Genomic DNA, 25,959 nt, shown 5'->3' on the forward strand with positions numbered 1-25,959 from the left:
AAGAACGCGCCACTGCCCTCCAGCATGGGCGACAGAGCAAAACTCGTCTCAAAAAAAAAAAAAAAAAAAAAAAAAAAAAATCAAAAAAAAAACAAAACACACACAGGCGAGGCGAGGCTGTTAAAATTGATTCTTGGGCCCTATCAAATTAAACTGTGGGGAGGGCGCACAGAGGGATTGAGATTTAGCATCTTTTAAAGAGTACGTCAGATGATTAATTCCGGGTAAACTTTGCAGAACGCCAGTCTAAAGAAATTTGGTAGAGCGCACTCAATCTCACCAATTAAGATGGAAATCCCTTTAGTAAAAGTTTACCCCTGTGGCCATTTTTAAACTTTCCTTTTTTTGTTGTTTTTGAGACACAGTCTCGCTTTGTCGCCCAGGCTGGAGTGCAGTGGCGCTATCTCAGCTCACTGCAACCTCCGCCTCCCGGGTTCACGCGCTTCTCCTGCCTCAGCCTCCCAAATAGCTGGTATTGCAGGCACCTGATACCACGTCCGGCTAATTTTTCTATTTCTAGTAGAGACGGGGTTTCACCATGTTGGCCAGGTTGGTCTCGAACTCCTGACCTCGTGATCCACTCGCCTCGGCCTCCCAAAGTGCTGGGATTACAGGCGTAAACTACCGCGCCCGGCCCCATTTTTAAACTTTCTTTGTACTTCCTAGCGTTTTAGTGCCTGGCATACGGTAGATACTCAAGGTCTGTGGAACGCATGATCAAAAAGATCCATTTTAAGTAACGTTCACGTAGCCACACACCTCTGCAGAGCTCCAACAGGCAGCGCGAGGAGCAACGCAAGAGGCTACACGGACGAAAAACGACGGACGCCGAGGTGACAGAAAAGCAAAACCCCAACTCTGGGCCAGGAAGCAACCCCAGGCTCGGAGAGCGTAGCCCCCGGTCACATGACCACACGGCCCGCCTCTGACGCAGTCGCGTGCCTACGTACGGCTCGACCCGCCCCACCGCGGGCGAGGTGACGTCACGTCCGGCACAGCGTCGCCGCCCCCTCACCTCGGCCCGAACCGTAGTTCCCCGCCTGGAGCCCGAGACCCAGCGCCAATCTTGAGCCTCACAACGTGCGACAATTAAGAAAAAGCCGCTCCCCGAGGCCTGGCATCTGGCTTCCTCAAGGCCCCACACCCTCCCGGGCCCGATCCAATGCCGCCCGGGACTCTCTTACCGGCCCACATCTCCTTCAGTCTCCCTCTTCGGCAGCTGTTCCCGCCCGCCGCGCCTTCAAAGCCACCAATTGCAGTTCCCGCCGCCTCCAAGCCCCGCCCAGCGGAGCGCAAGCAGCAGTCTTGGGCACAGGGGACTGCACGGGGGAGCGACTGAAGCGAAGGTCGCCGACCCCCCGCGCCCCTGTTCTTAGAAGTGTACAGCCTTGCACCAGTAGTGGACTTACACATAGGCTCCGTTAGGGTCTGGCTTGTGTGCTCGGCTTGTGACTTAGACGCTGTCGTGCCTCAGTGGACTCACTGTGTCTCCCCCCCAGACGGACGGAAATGGGCCCGTCCAGGCCAGGCGGTGCATGCGCCTCGGGGCCCGCGGGCAGCGGGGGTGGGGAGCCCGGGCTCTCGGCTCCCCGGCAGACGGCCTTCGGGTCGGGCGTCTCCGTTGGTGACTGCCGCTTCAGTTCTCCCGGTGTGGTCGCGAGTCCGGTGAGTCTTGGGAGTCCGGGCCGTTGCGAGCGCTGTCCGTTGTTCCTCCTCAGGTCCCCTGACAGCGCGTCCCGCCGAGCCCCTTCCTGCCGCCAGTCGGCCCCAGGAGATGGGGACCCGGAAGAGCCGACTGCCGCAGGCCCATAGCCGGGCTGCTGCGCTGGGGAGGCTGCGGGTGAGATGGCTGGGCGCTAGCTGGAACGCGCTGGTGGCTGAGAGCGGCCTTGGGCGTCGCTCGGGGTTGGAATCCGCTCACCACTCGCTGGCTAGTGACCTTGGGCGCGCTCCTTTCCTCCCGGAGCTGGGGCTTCCTCGCCTGTAAAATGAGCCTTGAGGAATGGAGCCCTCAACACAGGGTTTGACACGACGAGCGCCCAATAAAGTGTTGTTGTTTATCTAGCAGTTGAGAATTTGCGGGTAGAAAACGGGCGCCGTTCAAGCACGTCTCAGCTGCAGTGCGCTGTGGCGGTCAGTACACTTTACTCTTTTTTCCCCTTTAGTACCTTTTTTTTTTTTTCCTCCCGGGAGAGTAATACACTCACCTTTCTTTTCTTGGGTTTAAAGATCAGGCGTTTTATGTAGAGTCTTAAATAAATCAGTTTTGGAAGTCTTCATTGAAAACCTTAAAGGCATGGAAGTTTTCAATGGCAAAGAAATTGTGTTGTGATGCCATTCGTATCTCTTCTCCTATATGTGAATGCCTTTTGCACTTGTTTGGTTGATTTAAAATGAGTTTCTTTTTCATCCTTTTCCTGCTGCGTTGAGGCCTGAACTAGTTGTCCATTTCTGACATTTAGCGAACATGGATTGGGAATTTACCACGTGCATTTGCAAGAATGCTCCCTCACGAGCCTGTGCGTTCCTTGAGATGTATGAACGAGTGTTTGCCTCTGAAATTCACATGATTTTGGCAGAGTGCTCGGCACCTTGCAAGTCCTGGTAATGTTTATTCAGGGAAAGCTGCGAGGTCGCATTCACTGAGAAACTCTTTGGTGGAAGTCAGAGTAGTTAAGCCCTTCTCCCCAGGCCGCCCCCGGGGTCCGTCTCAGAAGCAGCCTGGCATGGGGTCTACAGTACTAGCGCCAGTCACGTTCTTGGTGGTATCGGTTCAGAATTGGTCCTGTGAGAAGTCGCTGTGATAAGTGGAAGTGGACAGGGGAGGCAGTCCCTGACTGTCTGCTACCTCTGCTGCAGTATGGCTCATAGTTTGAAAAGTTGAAAATAATTATTTAACTAATACCAGGGCCGAAATGTAGGCTTTAAAAATGTTTAATGTTTATTTTTATATATTTTTATTTTTTTTTATTTTGAGACGGCGTCTGGCTCTGTCGCCCAGGCTGGAGTGCAATGGCGCGATATCGGCTCACTGCAACCCCCACCTCCCGGGTTCAAGTGATTCTCGTGCCTCAACCTCCCGAGTGGCTAGGGTTACAGGCCACGCCCGGCTAATTTTTGTATTTTTAGTAGAGACGGGGATTCACCATGTTCGCCAGGCTGGTCCTGACCTCAAGTGATCTGCCGACCTCGGCTTCCCAAAGTGCTGGGATTACAGGCGTGAGCCACGGCGCCCAGCCTAAAAAAATGTATTTTAGAAAGCGGAGTGTTTACAGTTTTTTTCTGGAGAACAGATTCTTCAGACCCTGAACAACAGACTTTTCTGGCCTTGTTTTTTGCATGTTTTGCAATAACATTAGAAATTACAACTGTAGTGTAAATTTCCTGTGCGGCCGCACAGTAGGAAAATCTTTCTAAAGAAAAGCCAACTGGCATTAAAATACAGGGTTCTTCCTTGTGATTATAGATTTGCTGAAGTGAGTTACTAGAATGCTTACCTGTTTTCTTTATACTAGAGTTAATGCAGCGCTCGATTTATTTTCTAAAATTGTGCCACCTGGTGGTTGAAATATGTCTTAGACTGCTCTTGAGGAAAATTGTACCTCAGAGTCGGTAGACTAAGGTTGAAGGAGTGAGTAAAATAAAGCTATAATTTTTTTATATCTTCACTAAGAGTACCCTACTGCTTCTACCCTCTCAGCTTACTCCCCAGGAAAAGTTAAAATTGCCCTTATGGGCCCCTTAGCTAGCTATCAAACTACATTTGACAGCTGAAAATGTTAAGGGATTTCAGTGGACTGTTTGGTATTGTGTGCATACACACAGTGGATGGGGCTGGATTGAGGAGGGAGGTAGTGAAATAGTGACAAATTTACCCTTTTGATGTTTTCTCAAATGCCAGTGTAAAGATGAGACTGACAAACTCTTTGGTGGAAGTCAGAGTAGTTAAGCCTTTCTCCCCAGGCAGCCCCTGGGGTCGCTCCCAGGAGCAGCCTGGCATGGGGTCTGCACTGGAATTAAATATTACTCTATTCAAATAATAACAGTTTGAATGGAATTTATCCCTCTCTATTTCACTGGAAACATCCCAGAACGAGGTCTTGTGTTCCTTTCACTCTCGTTTCCATCATGGTGATGTTCGTAATTATTATTTTTTGAGATGGAGTCTCACTCTGTCGCCCAGGCTGGAGTGCAGTTGGTGCCATCTCGGCTCACTGCAACCTCTGCCTTCAGGGCTCAAGCGCTTCCCCTGCCTCAGCCTCCCAAGTAGCTGGGATTACAGGCCCCCACCACCACACCCAGCAAATTTTTGTATTTTTAGTGGAGACTGGGTTTCACCATGTTGGCCAGGCTGATCTCGAACTCCTGCCCTCAAGTGATTTGGCCTCCCAAAGTTCTGAGATTACAGGCATGAGCCACTGCTTCCAGCTTCACATAAGTTATTTTAAACCCATGCCATCACTGAGATATAGGTCAAGAGCAAATTCCATTTTATGGAAGAGAGACTCAGGTCTCAGATTAGTAACCAAAATGACATAACTTATGAGTAGCTGACTAATGACAAATACAATACTCTTCTCTTTTTGTGTGTGTCTTGACAGACTCACTGTTTCCACACTTACAGAATAGTATTATGTTGGCTGCTTTGGAACTTGGGCCTAGAATGACTACCTGTTGAACTTGTAGTCAGTTAGAAGCTCTTTGGGAATAGTTTTTTCCATTTGAATTTATTTCATTCACAAACTGCTGTGAAGGCATGTCTTTCCTATTTTGAACATGGATTAAAAATCTGTCATGGTTAGAGATTATGTTGGGTTGTAACTTTGCAGCTAACTGCTGTGTGACCTGGGGCTTAGTTTCTCTATGAAAATGTGGGCAGTGCATATTTTGACCTGTAAAAAGACAATTTCTCATGGTTCATCTGAATTTAAAAGGCTACCTGTTTCATAGGGTTGTTGCATTATAAGATTTGTGCTTAGCACGTGGCAAGTGTTCAACAAATTATTTTCTAAACTAATAATGATACCTTCTTATGAGTTTGAAGAAATTTTAAGAATAAGAGTATGGAATACATATTTAGCTTTTCTTCAGTTCGTAAAATGTATTTTGAGTTAAATTGTGTTACTAGAATAGTCTTTTAAAGGTGAGTACTGGAAGACATCAGCACTTAATTCTATGTGTTCTGAGAGAACATTGCCATTGTTTTACAGTTGTACCTTATGTATTACACCCCAGAATACAGCAGTACATCTGTGTATGCACCAATATTTAGGTAAAGCCAAGTGACACAAAGTGGATGGAAGGGAGCATAGGTGATGGGTATATAGAAGGCAGGGGAAGGAAGAGCCTATCCAGCTAAAAATATGTGGTAGAAGAAAAAAAGGAGTGACAGGGAAAGCAAGGAATCTGTTGGATAAGGGATAAGGTGAGTGTTTAGAGCTTTAGGTTAAGTAGTACTTTCTTACCAAGAATAGGAAAAGGAAATGAAATTAAACCATTTTATTCTTTGACATAGTCATCTAAGCTAAGAAAGCAGAAGGGCCTCATAAATATATACAATTATTATTTGTCAATTAAAAGTAAAAGTAAATAATGAGAATTAGAAGGGAAGACGTTTTATTGGTACACCACCCAGATCGACAATAGCATACATATTTGAGGTAAACTAGTTATAGAGGGAGGAAAATATATACCATTTTATGTACTTGGGCTTATATACATCTTTGCGTCTATTAATATTATCTCAGTCAGTGTCTTCTCAGGTGTTTGTCAATTAAGTCATTTCGGTACATCATAAGCTTGTTTCTGAGTTGTAAAGGCACACATTTGAATGCCAGTTGATAGAAAAGTGCAAAAATATTTTGTCAAATACATTTAGAAAATGAGTGGTGCCATCTTGGCTCACTGCAACCTTGCCTCCCAGGTTCAAGCGATTCTCCTGCCTCAGCCTCTCAAGTAGCTGGGATTACAGGTGCCCGCCACCACGCTGGGCTAATTTTTTAAATTTTTAGCAGAGATGGGGTTTCGGCATGTTGGCCTGGTTAGTCTTGAACTCCTGACCTCAGGTGATCCACCTGCCTCAGCCTCCCAAAGTGCTGAGATTACGGGTGTGAGCCACCACGCCTGGCCTATACCAGTGTATGTTTTCTTTAGGAAAAAATAAGGCAGAAACCAGATAACTAACACTTCACATAAATGTAGGTGCATAATATTGGTATATTAGATGACTTAAATTGCTGAACTGTATGAAACTTAATTTTTCTAAGGCAAAAAATAGATGTCATTGGAAGGATCTTGGAGTCAGTGGCAGGCAAACAATTTGAACTTGGCTGCATTTTTTTCGTTGCAAATAAATACTTAGCTGGGTGCAGTGGCTTTATTTGTGGTCTTCAGCTGTGTGTGTTTAGCAGTTACTGAATAGAACAGGGACCTACTACATTTTTATAAGTTGCAATTGAAATAGTAGCTATGCTGTAATCCTTTGGAATTATTTGTTCAGACAATTTTTTGTTTTTGTTGAGTGGCAGGTGGATGGACAGTTTGAATTTCTCACAATTTTTTTTTTTTTTAACAGCTTGAGGTGTAATTTACCTACCATAAAATTTGTATGGTGAAATACACATAAAATTTACCATCTTAACCATTTAAATGCACAGTTCAGTGGTATCAAATACATTAATAATGTAGTGCAACCATCACCACCGTCTATCTTCATAATATTTTTTATCTTATAAAACTTTCTGCCCATTAAACAATAACTCCCCATTCTTCTCCTCCTGCCCTTCCACCTCCCTCTGGTAACCACCATTCCACTTTCTGTCTCTTTGATTTTGACTAGTTCAGGTGCCTCGTATAAGTGGAATGTTAAAATACTTGCCTTTTAAAAAATGTATAGTTTCAAACTTTTATTTCAGATTTTGGGGGTAAGTAATGTGCAGGTTTCTTACATGGGTGCATTGGGTGATGCTGAGGTTTGGGGTACAGTTGATCCCGTCATGCAGGTAAGTGAGCATAGTACCTAACAGTTTTTCAGCCCTTACCCTCCTTCCACCCTCTGTTAGTCCCCAGTGTCTTTTGTTGCCATCTTTATGTTTGTGAGTATCCAGTGTTTAGCTCCCACTTATAAGTGAGAATATGCCATATTTGGCTTTCCGTTGCTGCATTAATTCACTTATGATAATGACCTCCAACTGCATCCATGTTGTTGCAAAGGACATGATTTCATTCTTTTTTATGGCTGTTTAGTATTCCATGGTGTATATGTATCACATTTTCTTTATCCAGTCCACTGCTGATAGACACTTAGGTTGGTTCCATGTCTTTGCTGTTGTGAATAGAACTATAAAGAACATACGAGTGCATGTTTCTCTTCTTGTAGAACGGTTATTTTCTTTTGGCTATATACCCAGTAATGGGATTGCTGGATCAAGTGGTAGGTGTTTTAAATTCTTTGAGAAATCTCCAGACTTCTTTCCACAGTGGGTGAACTAACTAATTGACATTCCCACAACAGTGTCTAAGCATTCTCTTTTCTCACAGCCTCCCCCAGCATCTGTTTTTTTGACTTTTAGTAATAGCCATTCTGACTGATGTGAGGTGGTATCTCATTATGGTTTTGATTTGCATTTCTCTGATGATTAGTGATGTTGAGCATTTTTTCATGTTTTTTGGCCACTTGTATGTCTTTTTGAGAAGTGGCTGTTCATGTCTTTTGCTCACTTTTTTTGGTTGTAGTTTATTTGTTTTGTTTTTTGAGATGGAGTCTCACTCTGTCGCCTAGGCGGGAGTGCAGTGGTGCCATCTTGGCTCACTGCAACCTCTGCCTCCCGGGTTCAAGCCATTCTCCTGCCTCAGCCTCCCAAATATCTGGGATATTTTTGTATCTTTAGTAGAGATGGGGTTTCACCATATTGGCCAGGCTGGTCTCAAACTCCTGACCTTGTGATCTGCCTGCCTCAGCCTCCCAAAGTGCTGGGATTACAGATGTGAGCCACCGCGCCCGGCCTTTTGCCCTCTTTTTAATGGGATTATTTATTTTTTGCTTGTTGAATTAATTTCCTTATAGATTCTGGATATTAGACCTTTGCTGGATACATAGTTTGTGAATATTTTCTCCCATTCTGTAGGTTATCTGTTTATTCTATTCATAGTTTCTTTTCCTGTTTTGAGATCTTTAATTAGGTTTCAGTTTTTCTTGTAATTGCTTTTGAGTGCTTAGTCCTAATTCTTTCCTAAGGCGAATGTCCAGAATGGTGTTTCCTGGGTTTTCTTCTAGGATTCTTATAGTTTGAGGCATTCTATGTAAATCTTTAATCTATCTGGAGTTAATTTTTATATATGATGAAAGGTAGGGGTGCACTTTTATTCTTCTGCATATAGCTAGCCAACTATCCCAGCACCATTTATTGAATGAGAAATCCTTTTGCCATTGCTTCTTTTTGTTGACTTTATCAAAGATCAGAAGGTGTGTGACTTTATTTCTGGGCTGTTCTGTTCCATTGGTCCATGTGTGTGTTTTGTAGGAGAAGCATGCTGATTTGGTTATTGTAGCCTTAATCTGAAGTAGGGTAATGTGATACCTTTGGTTTTTGTTCTTTTTGCCTAGGATTCTTTTGGCTATTTGAGCCCCTTTTTGGTTCCATATAAATTTTAGGATAGCTTTTTCTGATTCTGTGAAAAAATGCCATTGGTAGTTTGATAGGAATAGTGTTGAATCTGTAGATTGCTTTGAATCTGTAGATTGCTTTGGGCAATATGACCATTTTATGATACTGATTTCCCCAATCCATGAGCACGGAATATTTTTCCATTTGTTTGTGTCATCTGTGATTTCTTTCAGCAGTGTTTTGTAGTTCTTCCTGTAGAAATCTTTAACCTCCTTGGTTAGATATATTCCTAGGTATTTTATTTTTTTGGTGGCAATTGAAAATGGGATTGCTTTCTTGATTTGGCTCTCAGGTTGAAAGTTATTAGTGTATAGACATGCTACTGATTTTTCCATGTTGATCTTGATCCTGAAACTACTCAAGTCATTTGGCAATCTTGAGGGTTTTCTGGGTATGGAATCATATCAGTGAAGAGAGACAGTTTGACTTCTTTTCTTATTTGGATGCCTTTTATTTCTCTTGGCTGATTGCTTTGGCTAGGACTTCAGTACTGTGTTGAATAGGAGTGGTGAGAGTGGGCATCCTGTTCCCTTGTTCCGGTCCTCAAGGGAAATGCTTCCATCTTTTGCCTGTTCAGTATGATTTTGGCTGTGAGTTTGTCATAGATGGCTCTTATTATTTTGAGGTACACTCTTCAGTGCCTAGTTTGTTGAGGGTTTTTATCATGAAGGGATGTTGCATTTTATCAAAGGCTTTTCTCTTATTGAGATAATCGCGTGGTTTTTGTGTTTAATTCTGTTTGTGTGGTGAATCACATTTATTTTGCGTATGTTGAACCCTATATATATGTTTTTTGACTGGCTTATTTCACTCAGAATGTCCTCACGGTTCATCTATGTTGCAGCATGTGTCAGAATTTCCTTCCGTTTTAAGGCTGAATAGTATGCCATTGTATGTATATGCCACACTGTGCTGATCCCTTCGTCTGTTGGGCTCTTGGGTTGCTTACATGTTTTAATTATTATGAATAATATGCTGTGAACATGGGTGTTCAAATATCTCTTCAAAATCCTGCATTTAATTCTTTTGAGAATATAGCCAGAAGTGGAATTGTTGGATCATATGGTAACTTCATTTTTAATTTTTTGAGGAACTGCTATACCGGTTTCCACAGTGACTATCCCAGTTTACGTGCCCGCCAACAGTGCACAAGAATTTCAGTTTCTCCACGTCTTCTTCAGCATTTGTTACTTTCTGGGTTTTTTCAGCATTAGCCATCCTAATGGATGTGAGTTGGTTCCTGTTTTCTATTTGGAGCTTTTAAAAAATGAAAGCAACTGGTAGGTTCTTTCTTTTGGTAATCATTTCTGAGTTAGAAAGAATAGGTTAAGCCCAGGTGGGGGCACTGTAGCTCATGCCTATCCCAACACTTTGGGAGGCTGAGGATCACTTGAGGAGAGGAGTTTGGAACCAGCCTGGGCAACATAGCAAGACCTCTGAATACCAAAAAAAAAAAAAAAAAAAAAAAAGAACAGCTGCCCATAATGTTTTTCCTTTGACCTTGGCTGCTAATTTTCCACTTTGTGAATGAACCAGTTAAGCTTAAGTTCAGAGATTTCAGCTTCATGTTTTCAGTATAATAATTAGTTTTATGGCTATATTTGTTAAATTTGAAATTTTTTTTTCACAACTTCTGGTGTCATTTCATTGTTTAGTTTTTTTTTCAGCCAGCTATTAAGAAAAAAGCAATCTATATTCACACTAATATGAGACTAATGACCCCTTAACCCTCAGAATAATACACATTTTAAAATAATAAGCCAACTCTCTTAACAAATCTGAACAAAATAAGTTGTTAATTTCGGGAATGTGGCAAAAATATTTGAAGTCACGCTTATTAATATAAGCAAGCTATTTCTGCTTTAGCACTTATTTCTGGGATTGGGTCTCTTGAGGCTTCCCGCTTTTCTCCTGAACCTGCAGGTTCTCTAAACACTACTGATAACTTGCTGAATATGTTAAATCATTGAATTTAGAAAGCTTTGGCTCAAGTTTAATAATTTGCCTGAGGTCACACAACTGGTTAATGGTTAACATACTTCTCTGATAAAGGTCACTGAAGGTTCTTACTGAAGATACTTTTAGGTGGCATAACAAATGTATTTATGCATATTCAAGACACTCTTGTATCCACAGGTTGCACTGCTGTGATCCATCATCATCTCCTAAAGATGCATCCTGACTTATCTCCACACTTGCACACTGAAGAATGCAACGTCTTGATTAACTTGCTTAAGGAATGTCACAAAAATGTAAGAGTTCAGAAAAACGACTGTACAGCCAAAATGAAACTTAGGTATAATACACTGATGTAAAATGTTATCTCTGTTAATAGAAGGAAATGATAATGTCTTAGTAAGGAGTCTGAGTTTGGTCAAGATAAGCAGTTGATATGTGTGATTTTTTTTTTTTTTTTTTAACACAACCTACCTGCTTTTATGATTAGTAAAAATCAAACATGGTAGTTTGTTAGGTAATGTCTGAACTGGTATGTAACAGTTGGAATCCATGTTCTTACAATAAAATGCTTTCTCTTTCCTAATTATAGGGCACTAGAACAATTATATTCAGTGCTGACTCTTCTGATTACAATGGAATTGTTCTAAGAGTATCTGCTCTTTGATGGCTACCATTCTGTTTAATGGTAATAGAAATGTGTTACATAATTAGACATTAACTGGATTTATGATTGGCTTAATCTGATGTGTTTAGTTGTTAGTGGAGTGGAAGTAAAATTACATGGTTAAAACCAAAATAGAAAAGGAGCCCATCCATATTTGGAATGCATTAAATCAAGCTGATATTTTTATAGCTGTTGAATATTTAGCTTTTCCCTATATGTTTGATATATGACACCATTGTTACAAGAAGCATTTGTTTTTTCTTTAGCTTTGCATGATGCATAGTTTTTCTCATGATATCCATAAACTGTAGATATATCAAATTATAATAATAGTAAGTATCACTTAAATGAGTAAAATTTATAGACCAAAAGTAAGGTGGTAAGTAGTACTTATAAAATGTGAAGTCAGATATTTTTACTGGTTCAAAGAATGTTGTTGATGACAATATTTTTTGGGCTATTTTCACTATACATATAGATCAAAATGAGCCAGACTACATAAGTAAAACATAAAGTTTCGATTTTTAAAGTAAAAACTATATAAAATGTTCACTTTTTAAAGAACAAGAACTAATTGTTTGTGTTAAAGTAGAATATTTCAATTTGTTTATGGTCAGTTACAGTCAGAGACAGAAAAGGAGAGGGTTCTCGCAACAGAGGCACAGTGGAGAGAAAGAGACTCTGTGGAATAACGTTTCAGTTTTGTTATTGAGAATTTTGCCAGTATAGCCCTTTAGATGTATGTTGTGCTTTTTGTAATACTAGACATAAATAAGGATATTATCTCTTCATATTTATTTCCTAGGTTAATCAAATTAAGGGCCAGAGTTTTTCAATCCTTGCTTTTAAATAGTCTTTGTTTTATGTTTATATTTGTATGTTGCTTTTTGATCCATGACTATTTTAAATTGAAATCTATTTAAACATTGTTGTGTTTTTTTTTTTATTTCAAATGGATTTCTTCTTGAATCACTGGAACTAAAGATGGATTTAAAATAATTAACTTTATTGAGGTATAATTTACATGTAAGGAAATGCATCTATTTTAAGTGTACAGTTTGATGAGTTTTGTCAAATATAGACACCCATGCAGCCACTATCACTGTCAAGATCTAAAACATTTCTATCAGAGTTTCCTGTGCCCCTTTGCAGTGAGTCCCCAACCCTTACCTCTTGCCCAGGTAACCACTGATCTATTTTTGTTGATACAGATGAATTTTGCAGTTCTAGAATTTGTTAGAAATGTACACTGCATTGTATATTCTTTTTTATTTTTTGAGATGGAGCTTCACTCTGTCACCCAAGCTGGAGTGCCGTGGTACAATCTTGGGTCACTGCCACCTCCGCCTCCCGGGTCCAAGTGTTTCTCCTGCCTCAACTTGCCTAGTAGCTGGGATTACAGGTGTGTGCCACCACACCTGGCTACTTTTTTTTAATCTTTAGTAGAGACAGGTTTCACCATATTGGGCAGTCTAGTCTCAAACTTCTGACCTCAGATGATCCTCCCACCTTGGCCTCCCAAAGTGCTGGGATTACAAGCTTAAGCCACTGCACCCGGCCTATATTGTATATTCCTATATTTTGAACCATGATATGTTTTTGAGGTTCATACATGCTGTTGCACATGTCATTAGTTCATTTATTTTTATTTCTGAGTAGTATTTCATTGTATGGATATGCCACAGTTTATTTACCTATTGATGGACATTAGGCAAATAAACAGTTTGCAGCTGTGCTGTTTTGGATAAAGCTGCTATGAACATTCATGCACAAGTTGTTTATTTTTGAGACAGAGCCTTGCTCTGTTGCCCAGGCTGGAGTGCAGGGGCATAATCTTGGCTCACTACAACCTCTGCCTCCTGGGTTCAAGCAATTCTCCTGCCTCAGCCTCCCTAGGAGCTGGGATTACAGGCGTGTGTCACCATGCCTGGCTCATTTTTGTATATTTAGTAGAGATGGGGTTTCATTATGGTGGTCAGGCTGGTCTCAAACTCCTGATCTCAGGTGATCCACCTGCCATGGCCCCCCAAAGTGCTGGGATTATAGGCATGAGCCACCGTGCCCAGCCATCATGTGCAAGTCTTTGTGTGGACCTCTTTTTATTTTTCTTGGGTAAATAGCTAGGAATGGAATGACTAGGTCATGTGGTAAGTGTATATTTACCTTCATAAAAGGCCACCAAACTGTTTTCCATTTTATACTACTTTACATTCCTGCCACTCTCTATCACCAGCACTTAATATTGTAAACTTTTTAACTTTAGCCATTGTGTGGATATGTAGTAGTATCTCCTTTTGGTTTTAAATTGTATTTCCCTGATGACTAATGATTTTAATGTGCTTTTCATGTGCTTGTTTGGTCATTCATATAAAATTTTTTGCCTATATTTTAAAATATGACTGAGTTATAAGCATTCTCTTTATCATTTGGCATACAAGTACTTTGATAAGTGTATTGTGAATATTTTCTCTGTGGCTTTTTTTTTTTTTTTTTTACTTCCTTTAGGATGTGTTTTTTCAAAGAGTATCTTGTACATTTGATGAAGTCTTTTTTTTCTTTCATGGTTTGTGCTTTTTGTGTCTGTGTATTCTGTGGTCACAAAGATACTCTTGTGTTTTCTTTTACTTCTATAGTATTAGCTTTACATTTAGGTCTATGATTCATTTAAAGTTAATTTCATTTTTTTCCTTTGATATTTGTGTATTCTTATCTGATATTTCAAGTTAATTTTTGCGTATGGTATGAGGTGTGAGTTGAAGTTGATTTTCTTTGCCTGTGGGTAGCCAGTTGTCTCAACACCATATGTTGAAGAGACTGTTCTATCCCTGCTGATTTACCATGGTCCCTTTGTCAAAAACCAATTGACCATATGTGAGTGAGTCTATTTCTGGGCTCTCTAGTCTGTTTCACTGATTTATATGTCTATTCTTAACACCAGTACCATGCTGTCTTAATTACTGTTGCCTTGTAGTAAGTCTCAGTCATATAGTATAAATCCTCCAATTTTGTTCTTTTTCTAAGTTGTTTTGGCTATTCTAAGTACTTTCATTTCCATATTAATTTTAGAATCAGCTTGTCAATTTCTACAAACAACATATTTACTGGTTTTTGTTTGAGGCTGAACATTGTTAATGACTTGGATTTTATCTTTTGTATCAGCAGGCAGTTCGTGTTTTTATGTATTTTTAGGGCATGGCTGGCATAGCCTTTACTCTAGAGTTAGTTTAGCCTAATTACTAAAATAGGATTCTTTGCTGATTGACTTGAGTGTTCAATGAGATCTCTACTTTGGCTTATAAGGACTCCATTGACTCCCAGCCCTGTGTGAGCTCTGCGTTTTTCAGCTTGTAGCTGCTGTAATTGTTCTTCGTAGTGATTGTGGCATTGTGAAAGTTCACCCAACACATATGTAGTGAATACTCAGTCAGTGACTTAAGGCAGCTCCATGTAGATGTCTGGTGTTCTTTTGCTGCTTATCTCTACCTCACAAATTCCAGCTGCCCCAACCTGCCCGAACTCTGATGTTTGCCTCCTCCACTCGGTGAAACCACAATTGTCTTCTTGAGTTCTTTTCTCAGCTGCATGGTTTGGAAATTGTCTGTAGGTAGAAAACTAGGTGAACGTAGTGTTCACTTGGTTTTGTTTCTTTTTTTCAGGTGTCACGACACTCCTGTAGTCTGTTGTCCCAATATCTGAAAATAGTTGTTTTGTATATTCAGTTTATTCTTTCATGGCTAGAAGCAGAAGTCTGGAAGATAGATTTTTAAGTAAATAGCATGGGGACAATTATATAGCTGTTTGGAAAAAGTTAAAATACCATACATATGAATCAACTTCATCATCTTCTAATGGGGCAGATATCTAAGTGTCAAAAATGAAACCATACAAATACTAAGAAAACCTGGATAAATTCTTATATAACCTAGGTGTGGGGAAAGTGTGCCTAAGTAAGGACCCTGAATTCCAGAGGTAATAAAATCAAAGATTGATAAAGGATCGTTTGAGGCCTGGAGTTCCAGACCAGTTTGGGCAACATAGCAAGACCCTGCCTCTACAAAAAATAAAAATAAAATTGCCTGGGCATGGCACATGCCTGTAGTCCTAGCTACTTGGAAGGCTGAGGCAGCAGGATCACTTACCCCGTTGTTTGAGGCTGCAGTACAATACATCAGCCTGTGTGACAGAGTGAGACCCTGTCTTTACAAAAAAAAAAGGGGGGGGGAGTAAGAGGCCAAAACTCAGAAAAATGAGCAAAAGCATGAGAGATAATTTACAAAAAGAGAAAAGATGGCCTTTAAACATGAAAAGATGTTCAACCTCAATAATTAGAGAAATACAAATCCAATATACTTAACATACTATTCCTTATCTGCAGGGAAGCAAAATTAAACAGTGTGACAGGGCGTTCTGTTGACAAGGCTGTATACCCTCATACATTTCTGATGGGACTGCCAATTGTTATAATCTTTATAGAGAGGAATTTGCTGCCGTGTAGCAAAACTGCAGTATATTTGATTTTTAATCCATCAGTCCCACTTCTAGGAATTTATCTTAAAAGTATGATGCTAACAGTATGAAAAAATGTATGCACAAAGTTACTTACTGCAATGTTGTTTGCAGTTGGAAAATGTTGGGAACACCCTTTCCCAACAAAGTAGTTGAACAGCCTATGGTACATCCACACAATGGAACACTATACAGCTGTTTTGTAATTTTTATTTTTAAATAGACTTCATTTTTTTAAGAACAGTTTTAGATTTACAGACAAAACTGTGAATGTAGTACAGGGAGTTCCCATATACCTCACATCTAGTGTCCCTTATTATTAACATCTTACATTGATAAGGTGTTTGTTACAGTTAATAACCAATATCGATACAATCGTTATTTAAAGTCCATGCTTACTCAGATTGCTACAGGTTAGTGTTTACCTAATGTCTTTTCTCTGTTACAGGATTCCATCCAGGATGCATATTACACTTAGTTCTTGTGACTCTTTAGGCTCCTGTTATTTGTGACATTTTCTTTGTTTTTGATGACCCGAAAAGGTTTGAGGCGTAATGGTCAGGTATTTGGTAGAATGCTTCTCTGTTTGAATTTGTCTTGTTTTCCTCATGGTTGGACTGGGATCATGTGTTTTTGGAAGAAGACCACAGAGGTAAAGTGTATTTTCATCAAGGCTACATACTACAACATACTTTATCACTGTTGTTGTTGACTTGCATCACCTGGCTGAGGTATGTGTTAGGTTTCTCTACGATTTTTTTTTTAGGAGACAGGGTCCACTGTGTCTTCCATGCTGTAGTGTAGTGGTGTCATTTTGGCTCACTGCAGCTTCAGACTCCTGGGCCTAGGTGATCCTCTCATCTCAACCTCCCAAGTAGCTGGGACTACAGGGCATGTCACCATGCTCGAATAATTTTTTGTATTTGTATATTTGTAGAGATGGGTTTTTGCCATGTTGCCCAGGCTGGTCTTGAACTCCTGAGCTCAAGCAGTCTGTCTGTCTTAGCCTCCCAAAGTGCTGGTGTTACAGACATGAGCCACTGTGCGTGGCTAGGTTTTTCCACTTTGAAGTTACTCTTTTCTTCCCTTTTCATAACTCTTTGGAAGGAAACCACTGTGTGCAACCTACAGGTAAGGACTGGGAAGTTACCCTGTTCCTCCAAGGTGGTGGAGTGTCTACATAATCTTCTGGAATTCTATTCTAGAGAGTTACTTGTTCTCCCCCATTTATTTACTTATGTCAGTATGGACTCATGTATATTTACTTTATACCTTAGGTTATAATCCAGTATACTTTTTTTTGTTTTTCAAATTGTTCCAGCTTTGGCCCCTGAGAGTCTTTCAGTTGGCTTTTTTAAAAAACAGTGCAGCTGTTAAAAAAAAAAAAAAAAAAAAAGGCCAGGCTTGGTGGCTCAGTTCTGTAATCCCAGCACTTTGGGAGTCTGAGGTGGGAGGATTGCTTGAGCCCAGGAGTTCAAGACCTACATGGGCAACATAGTGAGACCCCCTGTTTCTACAAAAAATTTTAAAAATTTGTGTCACTGGATGACACATGCCTGTAGTCCCAGCTCCTTAAGAGGCTGAGGTTGAGGTGGTGAGAGGTGACAACATGCTACCAGCCCTCGCTCTCGGCGCCGCCTTGGCGTCCACTCTGATGGCGCTTGAGGAGCCCTTCAGCCCACCACTGTACTGTGGGAGCCCCTCTCTGGGCTGCCTGAGGCTGGAGCCGGCTCCCTCTGCTTGTGGGGAGGTGTGGAGGGAGAGGCGCTGGTGGGAACCGGGGCTGCGTGCGGCTCTCGTAGGCCAGCGCGAGTTCTGGATGGGCGGGCTCAGTGGCCCCGCACTTGGAGCACCCCTGGCCCACGGCACCGCCGGCCTAGGGCAGTGAGGGGCTTAGCACCGGGCCAGCAGCTGCAGAGGGTGCGCCAGGTCCCCAACAGTGCACAAGTTCTCGCCTGGCCTCGGCTGCCTTCCCGCTGGGCAGGGCTCTTCAGACCTGCAGTCTGCCATGTCCGTGCCCCGCCCCCCCGCGGTGGGCTCCCGCGCGGCCCGAGCCTCCCTGACGGGCACCGCCCCCTGCTCCATGAGCCTCCCTGACGGGCACCACCCCCTGCTCCATGGTACCTGGTCCCATTGACCGCCCAAGGGCTGAGGAGTGCAGGCGCGCCTTGGGACTGGTGGGCAGCTGCGCCTGCAGCCCTGCGCGGGATCCACGAGGTAAAGCCAGCTGGGTTCCTGAGTCTAGTGGGAACTTGGAGAACTTTTATGTCTAGCTAGAGGATTGTAAATGCACCAGTCAGCACTCTGTGTCTAGCTCAGGGATTATAAATGCAGTAGTCAGCACCCTGTCAAAACGTTCGAATCAGAGCTCTGTAAAACAGACCAATCAGCTCTCTGTAAAATGGATCAATCAGCTCTCTGTAAAATGGGCCAATCAGCAGGATGTGAGTGGGGCCAGATAAGGAAATAAAAGCAGGCTGCCTCAGCCAGCTAGCAGCAACCCGGTAGGGTCCCCTTCAGTACTGTGGAAGTTTTGTTGTTTTGCTCTTTGCAATAAATGTTGCTGCTGCTCACTCTTTGCGTCCACTGCCGCCTTTATGAGCTGTAACACTCACCGCAAAGGTCTGCAACTTCACTTCTGAAGCCAGCGAGATCACGAACCCACCCGAAGGAAGAAAGTGCGGACACATCTGAAGGAACAAAGCGGGAAGAACGAACAACTCCAGCTGCGCCGCCTTTAAAAGCTGTAAAACTCACCGCGAGAGTCTGAGACTTCATTCTTGAAGTCAGCAAGGCCAAGAACCCACCAATTCCGCACACAGTGGGAGGATCATTTGAGCCTGGAAGGTCGAGGTTGCAGTAAGTAGTGATTGTGCCACTGCACTCCAGCCTGGGTAACAGAGTAAGACCCTGCCTCTGAAAAGAAGAAGAAAAAAATTTATTTGAACTGATGTGTAATAACTTCCAGGATACATTTCTTGAAGAAATCCAAGGACAAAACAGTATTTTTAGTATCCTAGCATTTATATAAAAAAGAAGATAAGCAAAACATATTTGTATCTCCTCATTTGTGCAAAAAGAAATAAAATAACTGGAAGCTAATGAGATTTATTATTTTCTGAGTGGTGGGAAGGAGCAGAGTGGAGGAGTGACACTTACAAAATCTTTTGGCCGGGGGCAGTGGCTCGTGCCTGTAATCCCAGCACTTTGGAAGGCCAAGGTGGGTGGATCACTTGAGTCCTGGAGTTTGAGACCAGCCTGGCCAACATCACAAAACCTCATCTCTACCAAAAATAAAAAATTAGCTGGGCGTGGTGGTGGGCCCCAGTAATCCCAGCTACTCAGGAGGCTGAGGCAGGAGAGTCACTTGAATCTGGGAGAGGGAGGTTGCAGTGAGCCGAGATTGTCACTGCCCTCTAGCCTGGGTGACAGAGTGAGACTGTGTCTCAAAAAACAAAAAAAATTATATATTTTATATAATTCATGTTGTTTGAAATTTGTTAACGTTTCATCTACTCAAAAAAAAAAAAAAGATAAAAAAGGGATGAGCAGGGTTGGGAAGAAAACTCAAAAATGGAATACAAGCAAAACCAGACAAACTTACTTCAAATGAGTCATCTAATTACACTAAAGGATAAAATGAACTAACTCAAGTAATTTGAACGTAGGCTAAAGACAAAGTAGAGCTGTTGTTAGTCGTTTGGATTTTGCAGTGGCATGGATTGGCAGTTCTGAAACTGGCTTCTGTGTAGTCTGTATTCCAAGACTGAGCAAATGAGTAAACATACTGTAGATAATAAGAGACAGGTTTCTTACTGTCAAATATGGAATAGGAAAGGCTAGGATGTATGCTGTGATGTTGCATTGGAATTAGAGGTATCAGTGTGAACTCATGGTTTTCAGTATATATAAGATGTAGAATAGATATGTGTGTCTATGTTTCATACATGTATTCCATATATGTTTTCCTGTAGCAATGAGCATGCGTAACACCCAGATTTTGTTTTTGAATACCACTTTTCAGTAACAGGGATCCTTGGAGAAATTACTGATTGTAGGGCTAGGGCTGGGAAAGAACAAGAAGAACCTGCAACATCTTGTACCAGAAAGTAAGACATTTATCAAAGAACGATGGGGGCGGTTAAAAGGACAGGGGCCAGCTTGAAGGGATTCCTGCTGGCCAAATGGGACAGAACATCAAAGTGATGAAAATAATATAATCAATTGAATAAGGATCCATGAGTCCAAACTCATATAAATATATAAATGGATGAAAAGGGAAAGTTTCCATTACAGTAGAATGCCAACTAAAATATAAGAGGAGTGCTAGAATTAGAAAATCACTGTTAACCGTTGTAATAGTAATTGATTTAGTCGGTAATCATTAATCCTCATACTAGTGGGTGAAAAGTTGGAGGAAATAATTGGATAGTTAAATGGTCTCAAAGTGTGTACCTATAATAATTACAGAGGAAAAAGGAATAACTTTACAGTGTAGAAACTTGGCAGGTAGCTCCTTACCTAGGTAATAGAAGTTAACATGAGTAATGGGACAAATTGCCATGTGCCTCTTGATGTGATACACCAAAGATACAACATCACTTCTAGGGTATTCCTGCCAAAAAGTCATGACCTGAATCACGTTGTGAAGAAACAGACCAACCCAAATGGGGGAGCATTTTGCAAAATAACTGACCTGTACTCTTTAAAATGTCAAGGTAATGAAAGAAAAAAGAGACAAGCTGTTTCAAATAAAAGATTAAAGATAAGAAAAGTACTGTAAGAGCTGGAAAAAAAAAAAAAAAAAAAGACGAAAGAGACCTGACAACTAAATGCAATAGCAATCCTGGACCAGGGGGAAAAAACCACCCAACTTTTTTTGCCTTTTGCATGAATGATACTATTAGGCCAATTGGTGAAATTTGAATAAGATCTATAAATTAGATACTAGTATTAATGTTAATTTCCTAATTTTGGTAATCGTTTGGGTACTTAAATTTAAGTCCTTGTTTTTTAGGAAACGTGCATTGTATCTGCAACTTAATCAGTTCAGAAGAAAAACTCCTGTGTGTATGTAAGAGCTGGAAGAATAAAGCAAATGTGGTGAAATGTTACTATTTGGAAATTCTTTGCACTGTTCTTGCAACTTTTCTTCAAGTTTGAAATTGACGGTTGTTTTTAAAGACATCTCCGGTCATCAAGTTTTACCTAAGTGATCTTTCTGAAGACTTGCACTTTTTAAGTGTTAAATTGAGCCCAGGAGTTTGAGAGTATAGTGAGCAGTGATGTCACTCCGACACTTCAGCCTGGACAATGGAGCGAGACCGTGTCTCTCAACAGCAATAACACCACCTAGTGACTTAAAACAACCATAATTCTGCAGGTCCAGATCTGGGGGGAAAAAAGTTAATTAAAAGTTTATGGGGAGGATGGGCGACAAAGCAAGACTCCGTCTCAAATAAAAAAAAAAAAGTTTATGGGGAGGATGTCTCTCTCTGTCACCCAGGCTCGAGTACAGTGACACTATCAAAGTTCACAGGAGCGTTGAACTCTTTGGCCCAAGTGATCCTTCTGCCTCATCCTCCTAGGTAGATGGGACTACAGGTGTGTGCCATCATGCTTGGATAATTCAATGTTTTTTTTTTTCCTCTTAGAGACAGGCTCTCCTCTGTTGCCCAGACTGGTCTCAAACTCCTGGCCTCAAGTTGTCCTCCTACCTTGGCCTCCCAAAGTGCTGGGATTACAGGCATGAGCCACTGTGCCTGGCCTGATCCCAGTTATTTAATTAATTAATTGAGTGAATTGTATTACCTAAGATGTCTTTTAGCCCTGAGTTTGTGTAATTCTGTTTTAGTCTTTTTTTGTTGATTAGGCCATCTTTCTGAATGCCCCTGTCTGTGGTGGAATGCTGCAGTGCTTTCCAATCTGCTTGAAGTGCCTGAGTGTTTTATCTCCAAGTAGCCTACCTTGCTGTGCTTTTATCATTCTTTCCGTGCTTTTTTAGTTCTGCTGTGATCTTCGCAGACAAATGTTACTTCCACAGCTTTCAGGTGTCTGTGGGTGACTTCTGATCTACTGGCCTATTTTGCCTACATTTGTCAGCAAGACTTAGATATTCTTTCCATCTGAAGGTAAAATACAGAATTTAGAACAGCTGATTTCCTCAAAGCTACTTGGAAATCCTTATGTATTTTTTCTGATTTATAAAAGTAATATGTAAATAATACATATCATTTTAGATAGTATAAAAGAGGTAGGAAAGTATAAAGTGAACAAAAATTACCTTTTGTTCAACCATCCAGAGATAAACTCATTAAGAACTGGGTTTTTTCACCATTTTACAATTTTTGTCTTTTGCCTTTTTCTCTTCTTCTTCTTAGCATTTTGAAATGCCCACATTTTTTCCATCATGAGAAAATACATAAGATTCCTTCCCATAATCCCAGCCTTCTGGTATCTTGTGGTAGCATCTGTTTCAGAGCTGACTATTGAAAGAATACTGCTTTCTTCTTTCAGTTTGGGTTCTACCCTCGCTAGGGTCCCAGAACTACCAAGATCACTAATGACTGCCCTGCTGCCAAATTTGGTGGATGTTTTCAGTAGTTACCTCACTTTTCTCCCAGCAGCATTTGATTCCCGCTCAAAACACTCTTCCACAGGCTTCTACCATAACTTTCTCTTCCCTGGTTTTCCTTAAGTTTCTTTGGCCACTCTTCAGGCTACCCCAGGCCACACCTTCCTGCAAAAAATCACTCATTTTCCTGTTTTCAGTAACTCTCAAATCTGTATCTCTGGCTCAGATTTCCTCTGAGTTCCAGGTCTGTTTATCTCAGCTAGACAGTGGACTTAACTGTTCTACCAGTAAACTCAACATGTCCAGATACAAATTTATCTTATCTCTTTTTAAAACCTCCACTGTCATTCTTAGCTGAAAGCCAGTGTCATCTTTAATTCCTCCATCTGCCTCACCTCTTCCTGTGAGTCTTTACCAAGTGCTGTTCTCTGCCGAATCTCTCTTGAACCATTGTTCTTCTTTGCCAGGGCCACTGCCATAGTCTGTGCCAACACTTTTATTGGGACCACCTGTAAAGGACTTCTATCTGGTCTCCTGGCGGTTTTGTTTTTTTTGTCTAAATCAGTTTTCCACCCTGGATGTAGAGTGATGTTTCAAAAATAAGTTTAATCATTGTTACCTTTTTTTTTTCCCCGAGGTGGAGTCTCATTCTGTCGCCCAGACTGGAGTACAGTGGTGGGATCTCAGCTCTCTGCACCTGTTAGGAATCTGCATTTTATTTATTTATTTAATTTTCGATGCAGGGTTTCACTCTGTCGCCCAGGCTGGAGTGTAGTGGCGCAATCTTGGCTCACGTACAACCTCTGTCTTCTGGGTTCAAGTGATTCTCCTGCCTCAGCCTCCCGAGTACCTGGGATTACAGGCCCCCACCATTACGCCCGGCTAATTTTTGTATTTTTAGTAGGGACGGGGTTTCACCATGTTGGCCTAGGCTACCCTCAAACTCCTGACCTCAGGTGATCTGCCCAAAGTGCTGGGATTACAGGCATGAGCCACTGTGCCTGGCTCATTGTCACCTTTTTAATAGGTCCTTTTGCCTACAGAATGCATTATAAATGTCTTGCCTTGTGTTTCAAGTCCTTAATGAAACTCATCCTTAAGTAGCTGTTAGTCTTCACCACTCTCCCACAGCTCCTTCCCCCTCATTCCTGTGGTGGGTTTTTTTTTTGCAGGTACACGGGAGAATGATATTTCTGTCTTCCAAGCCTTGATTTTTCCTTTGCTGAACTTAGTGCATTCCTTCTGGCTCCACTTACTGTTTTCTAAACCAGGTTTTACCATCCATCAGGTTTTCTTCAGCTTGGTTGGTCATTTCCTTTTCCCTTTCCTGGCCTAGATTCTCCTAGTGCAGTCACTCAGTTTGAGTAGCATCATACATAATACCTTTCTGCTTCGTGGCAGTTCTCACACTTTTTGGTCTCAGGACTCCTTTACACTCTTTTAACATTATTAAGGACTCTTGGGAGCTATTGTTTATGTGGGTGATACGTACAATATTTATTGGATTAGAAATGACTGAGAAATTAAAAAAATTATTTTAAAGTTACAATGATAAATTATAATTTTACATGGTAAGATGACATGTTAGCATAGTTATTTCTCACAAAAATCTTATTTTTCAAACCGGAACAAAGCGAAAAGAATGACATCACTTTTCATTTTTTTAATGCCTGAATTCATAAAATATACCTGAATTCTCATGTCTGCCTCTACATTCAATCTGTTGTAATGTTAGACTTCGTGTAGCCTCAGGAAAACTCCGCTATATCCTTGTGAGAGGATGAAAATGAACAAAACAAATGTTTTTGTGTTATTGAGAAGGTAGTTTTGACCTTGTACATTCCCTGCAAAGGTCTCAGGAACCCCTGGGTGTCTCTGGACTACACTTTGAGAACCACTGCTTTATGGCAATCACTTCTTATTTGTCTTTTTCCCTCTGACTATGTACCGTGAGAGTAGGGCCCAGATCCACCTTGCTAACTTCTGCATCCCTGGTGCCTGGGACATTGTTTTTTATGTAAAAGGTTTGCAGATATCTGTTGATTCACTTATTTAATCAATTGCTTGGTTGGTTTGGTTCTCAAGAAATTGACACCAGGCACTAGAGACTTACTCTACAAAAGTATGAGAAACTTGTAGCCTGCGGGAATTTCTTCTACCAATTTCTCTGAGGCATTTGGGTCTGATATTTTTCATGTTAACATCACAAGAGTATAATTCTCATTTTACCTTAGGTAAAAGGAAGCATATAAATTAGTTTTTGTCATGGATTTTTGAATTAAAATGTACATGTATGGAATGATATGAATAAATGTCAACTATGAAATATTGTCTTACATTTGAAAACTCCGCTTGACTAGAAGGGGTGAAAATGCATTGTCATGTTTATTTGTTGTCAAGGAAGTAGTATAAGAAAAATACACAGGAAATACTTATTCTTTGGGAATGATAGAGGAAAGAAAAAAGTAAAATAAAAATTAAGTACAGAAAGTTTTTTAAATTAAAAAATTTATTCTGGAAAGGTCATTAGGTAACAAACAGGAGACTTTAGTCTATCTTAAATGCTTCCTGGAAAAACTGACCACTTATTCAGTGTGGACTTGAAATGTACATTTAAAATGGTGGTGAAGCAGGAAAAAAAGAAATAGCATGAGGCATAGCTTATTAATTGTGTGTTGTCTGGTTTCCATGAAAGTCTTAATTAGAACGAAAAGGAAAAGATGTGCTTATTATTACAACTACCAAGTTCAGCATATATGACCTGTCATTATAAAATAGATCACCGTGCTATCTGACCCACCCTTGAAAATCATGAAGTGTTGGCCGGGCGCGGTGGCTCAAGCCTGTAATCCCAGCACTTTGGGAGGCCGAGGCTGGCGGATCACGAGGTCAGGAGATCGAGACCATCCTGGCTAATACGGTGAAACCCCGTCTCTACTAAAAAAAATACAAAAAACTAGCCGGGCGAGGTGGCGGGTGCCTGTAGTCCCAGCTACTCGGGAGTCTGAGGCAGGAGAATGGCGTAAACCCGGGAGGCGGAGTTTGCAGTGAGCTGAGATCTGGCCACTGCACTCCAGCCTGGGTGACAGAGCGAGACTCCTTCTCAAAAAAAAAAAAAAAAAAAAAGGAAATCATGAAGTGCAAACACACTAATTATGTTCCTACTGAAATTCAGGTTCTTAACTTCAGGCTTCAGCTTAACCTGCTTCAGAGAGCACTCATACTTTCTGCCACGATGATACTCACAGGACTAGAAACAGCTAGGAGATTTTATTTTTTAAATCAGACTGAACTTCAGGCAGATTTCCTTGTATTGTAAATTAGTGGCTTATTTATATGACCTTTGTAGGGCATCTAATGATAGTGTTATGTATTTTTTTTTTTTCCAATACGGAGTTTCGCTCTTGTTGCCCAGGCTGGAATGCAATGGCACAATCTCTGCTCACCGCAACCTCCAAGCAATTCTCCTGCCTCAGCTCTGGAGTAGTTGGGATTACAGGCATGTGCCACCATGCCTGGCTAATTTTGTATTTTTAGTAGAGATGGGGTTTCTCCATGTTGGTCAGGCTGGTCTCAAACTCCCGACCTGA

The 25,959-nt window shown here is 41.2% G+C and overlaps 2 protein-coding genes across 6 annotated transcripts in view; one reads left to right on the forward strand and one right to left on the reverse strand.

Annotated features, from left to right (window-relative positions):
• CENPN (centromere protein N) overlaps positions 1-1,298 on the reverse strand; it is a 28,189-nt gene extending 26,891 nt beyond the window's left edge. For all 3 annotated transcript variants that reach the window (XM_010375161.2, XM_030925118.1, XM_010375160.2), the window contains exon 1: positions 1,185-1,298. The gene's annotated coding sequence lies outside the window, so the exon portion shown is untranslated. The remainder of the gene's footprint in view (positions 1-1,184) is intronic.
• A 211-nt stretch (positions 1,299-1,509) lies between these two features.
• CMC2 (C-X9-C motif containing 2) overlaps positions 1,510-25,959 on the forward strand; it is a 32,426-nt gene continuing 7,976 nt past the window's right edge. For 2 of the 3 annotated variants that reach the window (XM_030925119.1, XM_030925120.1), the window contains exon 1: positions 1,510-1,665. In XM_030925119.1, coding sequence (XP_030780979.1) covers positions 1,510-1,665 — 156 coding nt within the window. Of the gene's footprint in view, positions 1,666-10,802; positions 10,919-25,959 lie in introns of all 3 variants that reach the window. The other variant, XM_010375162.2, reaches the window with a different exon arrangement.

Source organism: Rhinopithecus roxellana, chromosome 20 (assembly GCF_007565055.1).
Source record: "Rhinopithecus roxellana isolate Shanxi Qingling chromosome 20, ASM756505v1, whole genome shotgun sequence".
Taxonomy (NCBI): Eukaryota; Metazoa; Chordata; class Mammalia; order Primates; family Cercopithecidae; genus Rhinopithecus; species Rhinopithecus roxellana.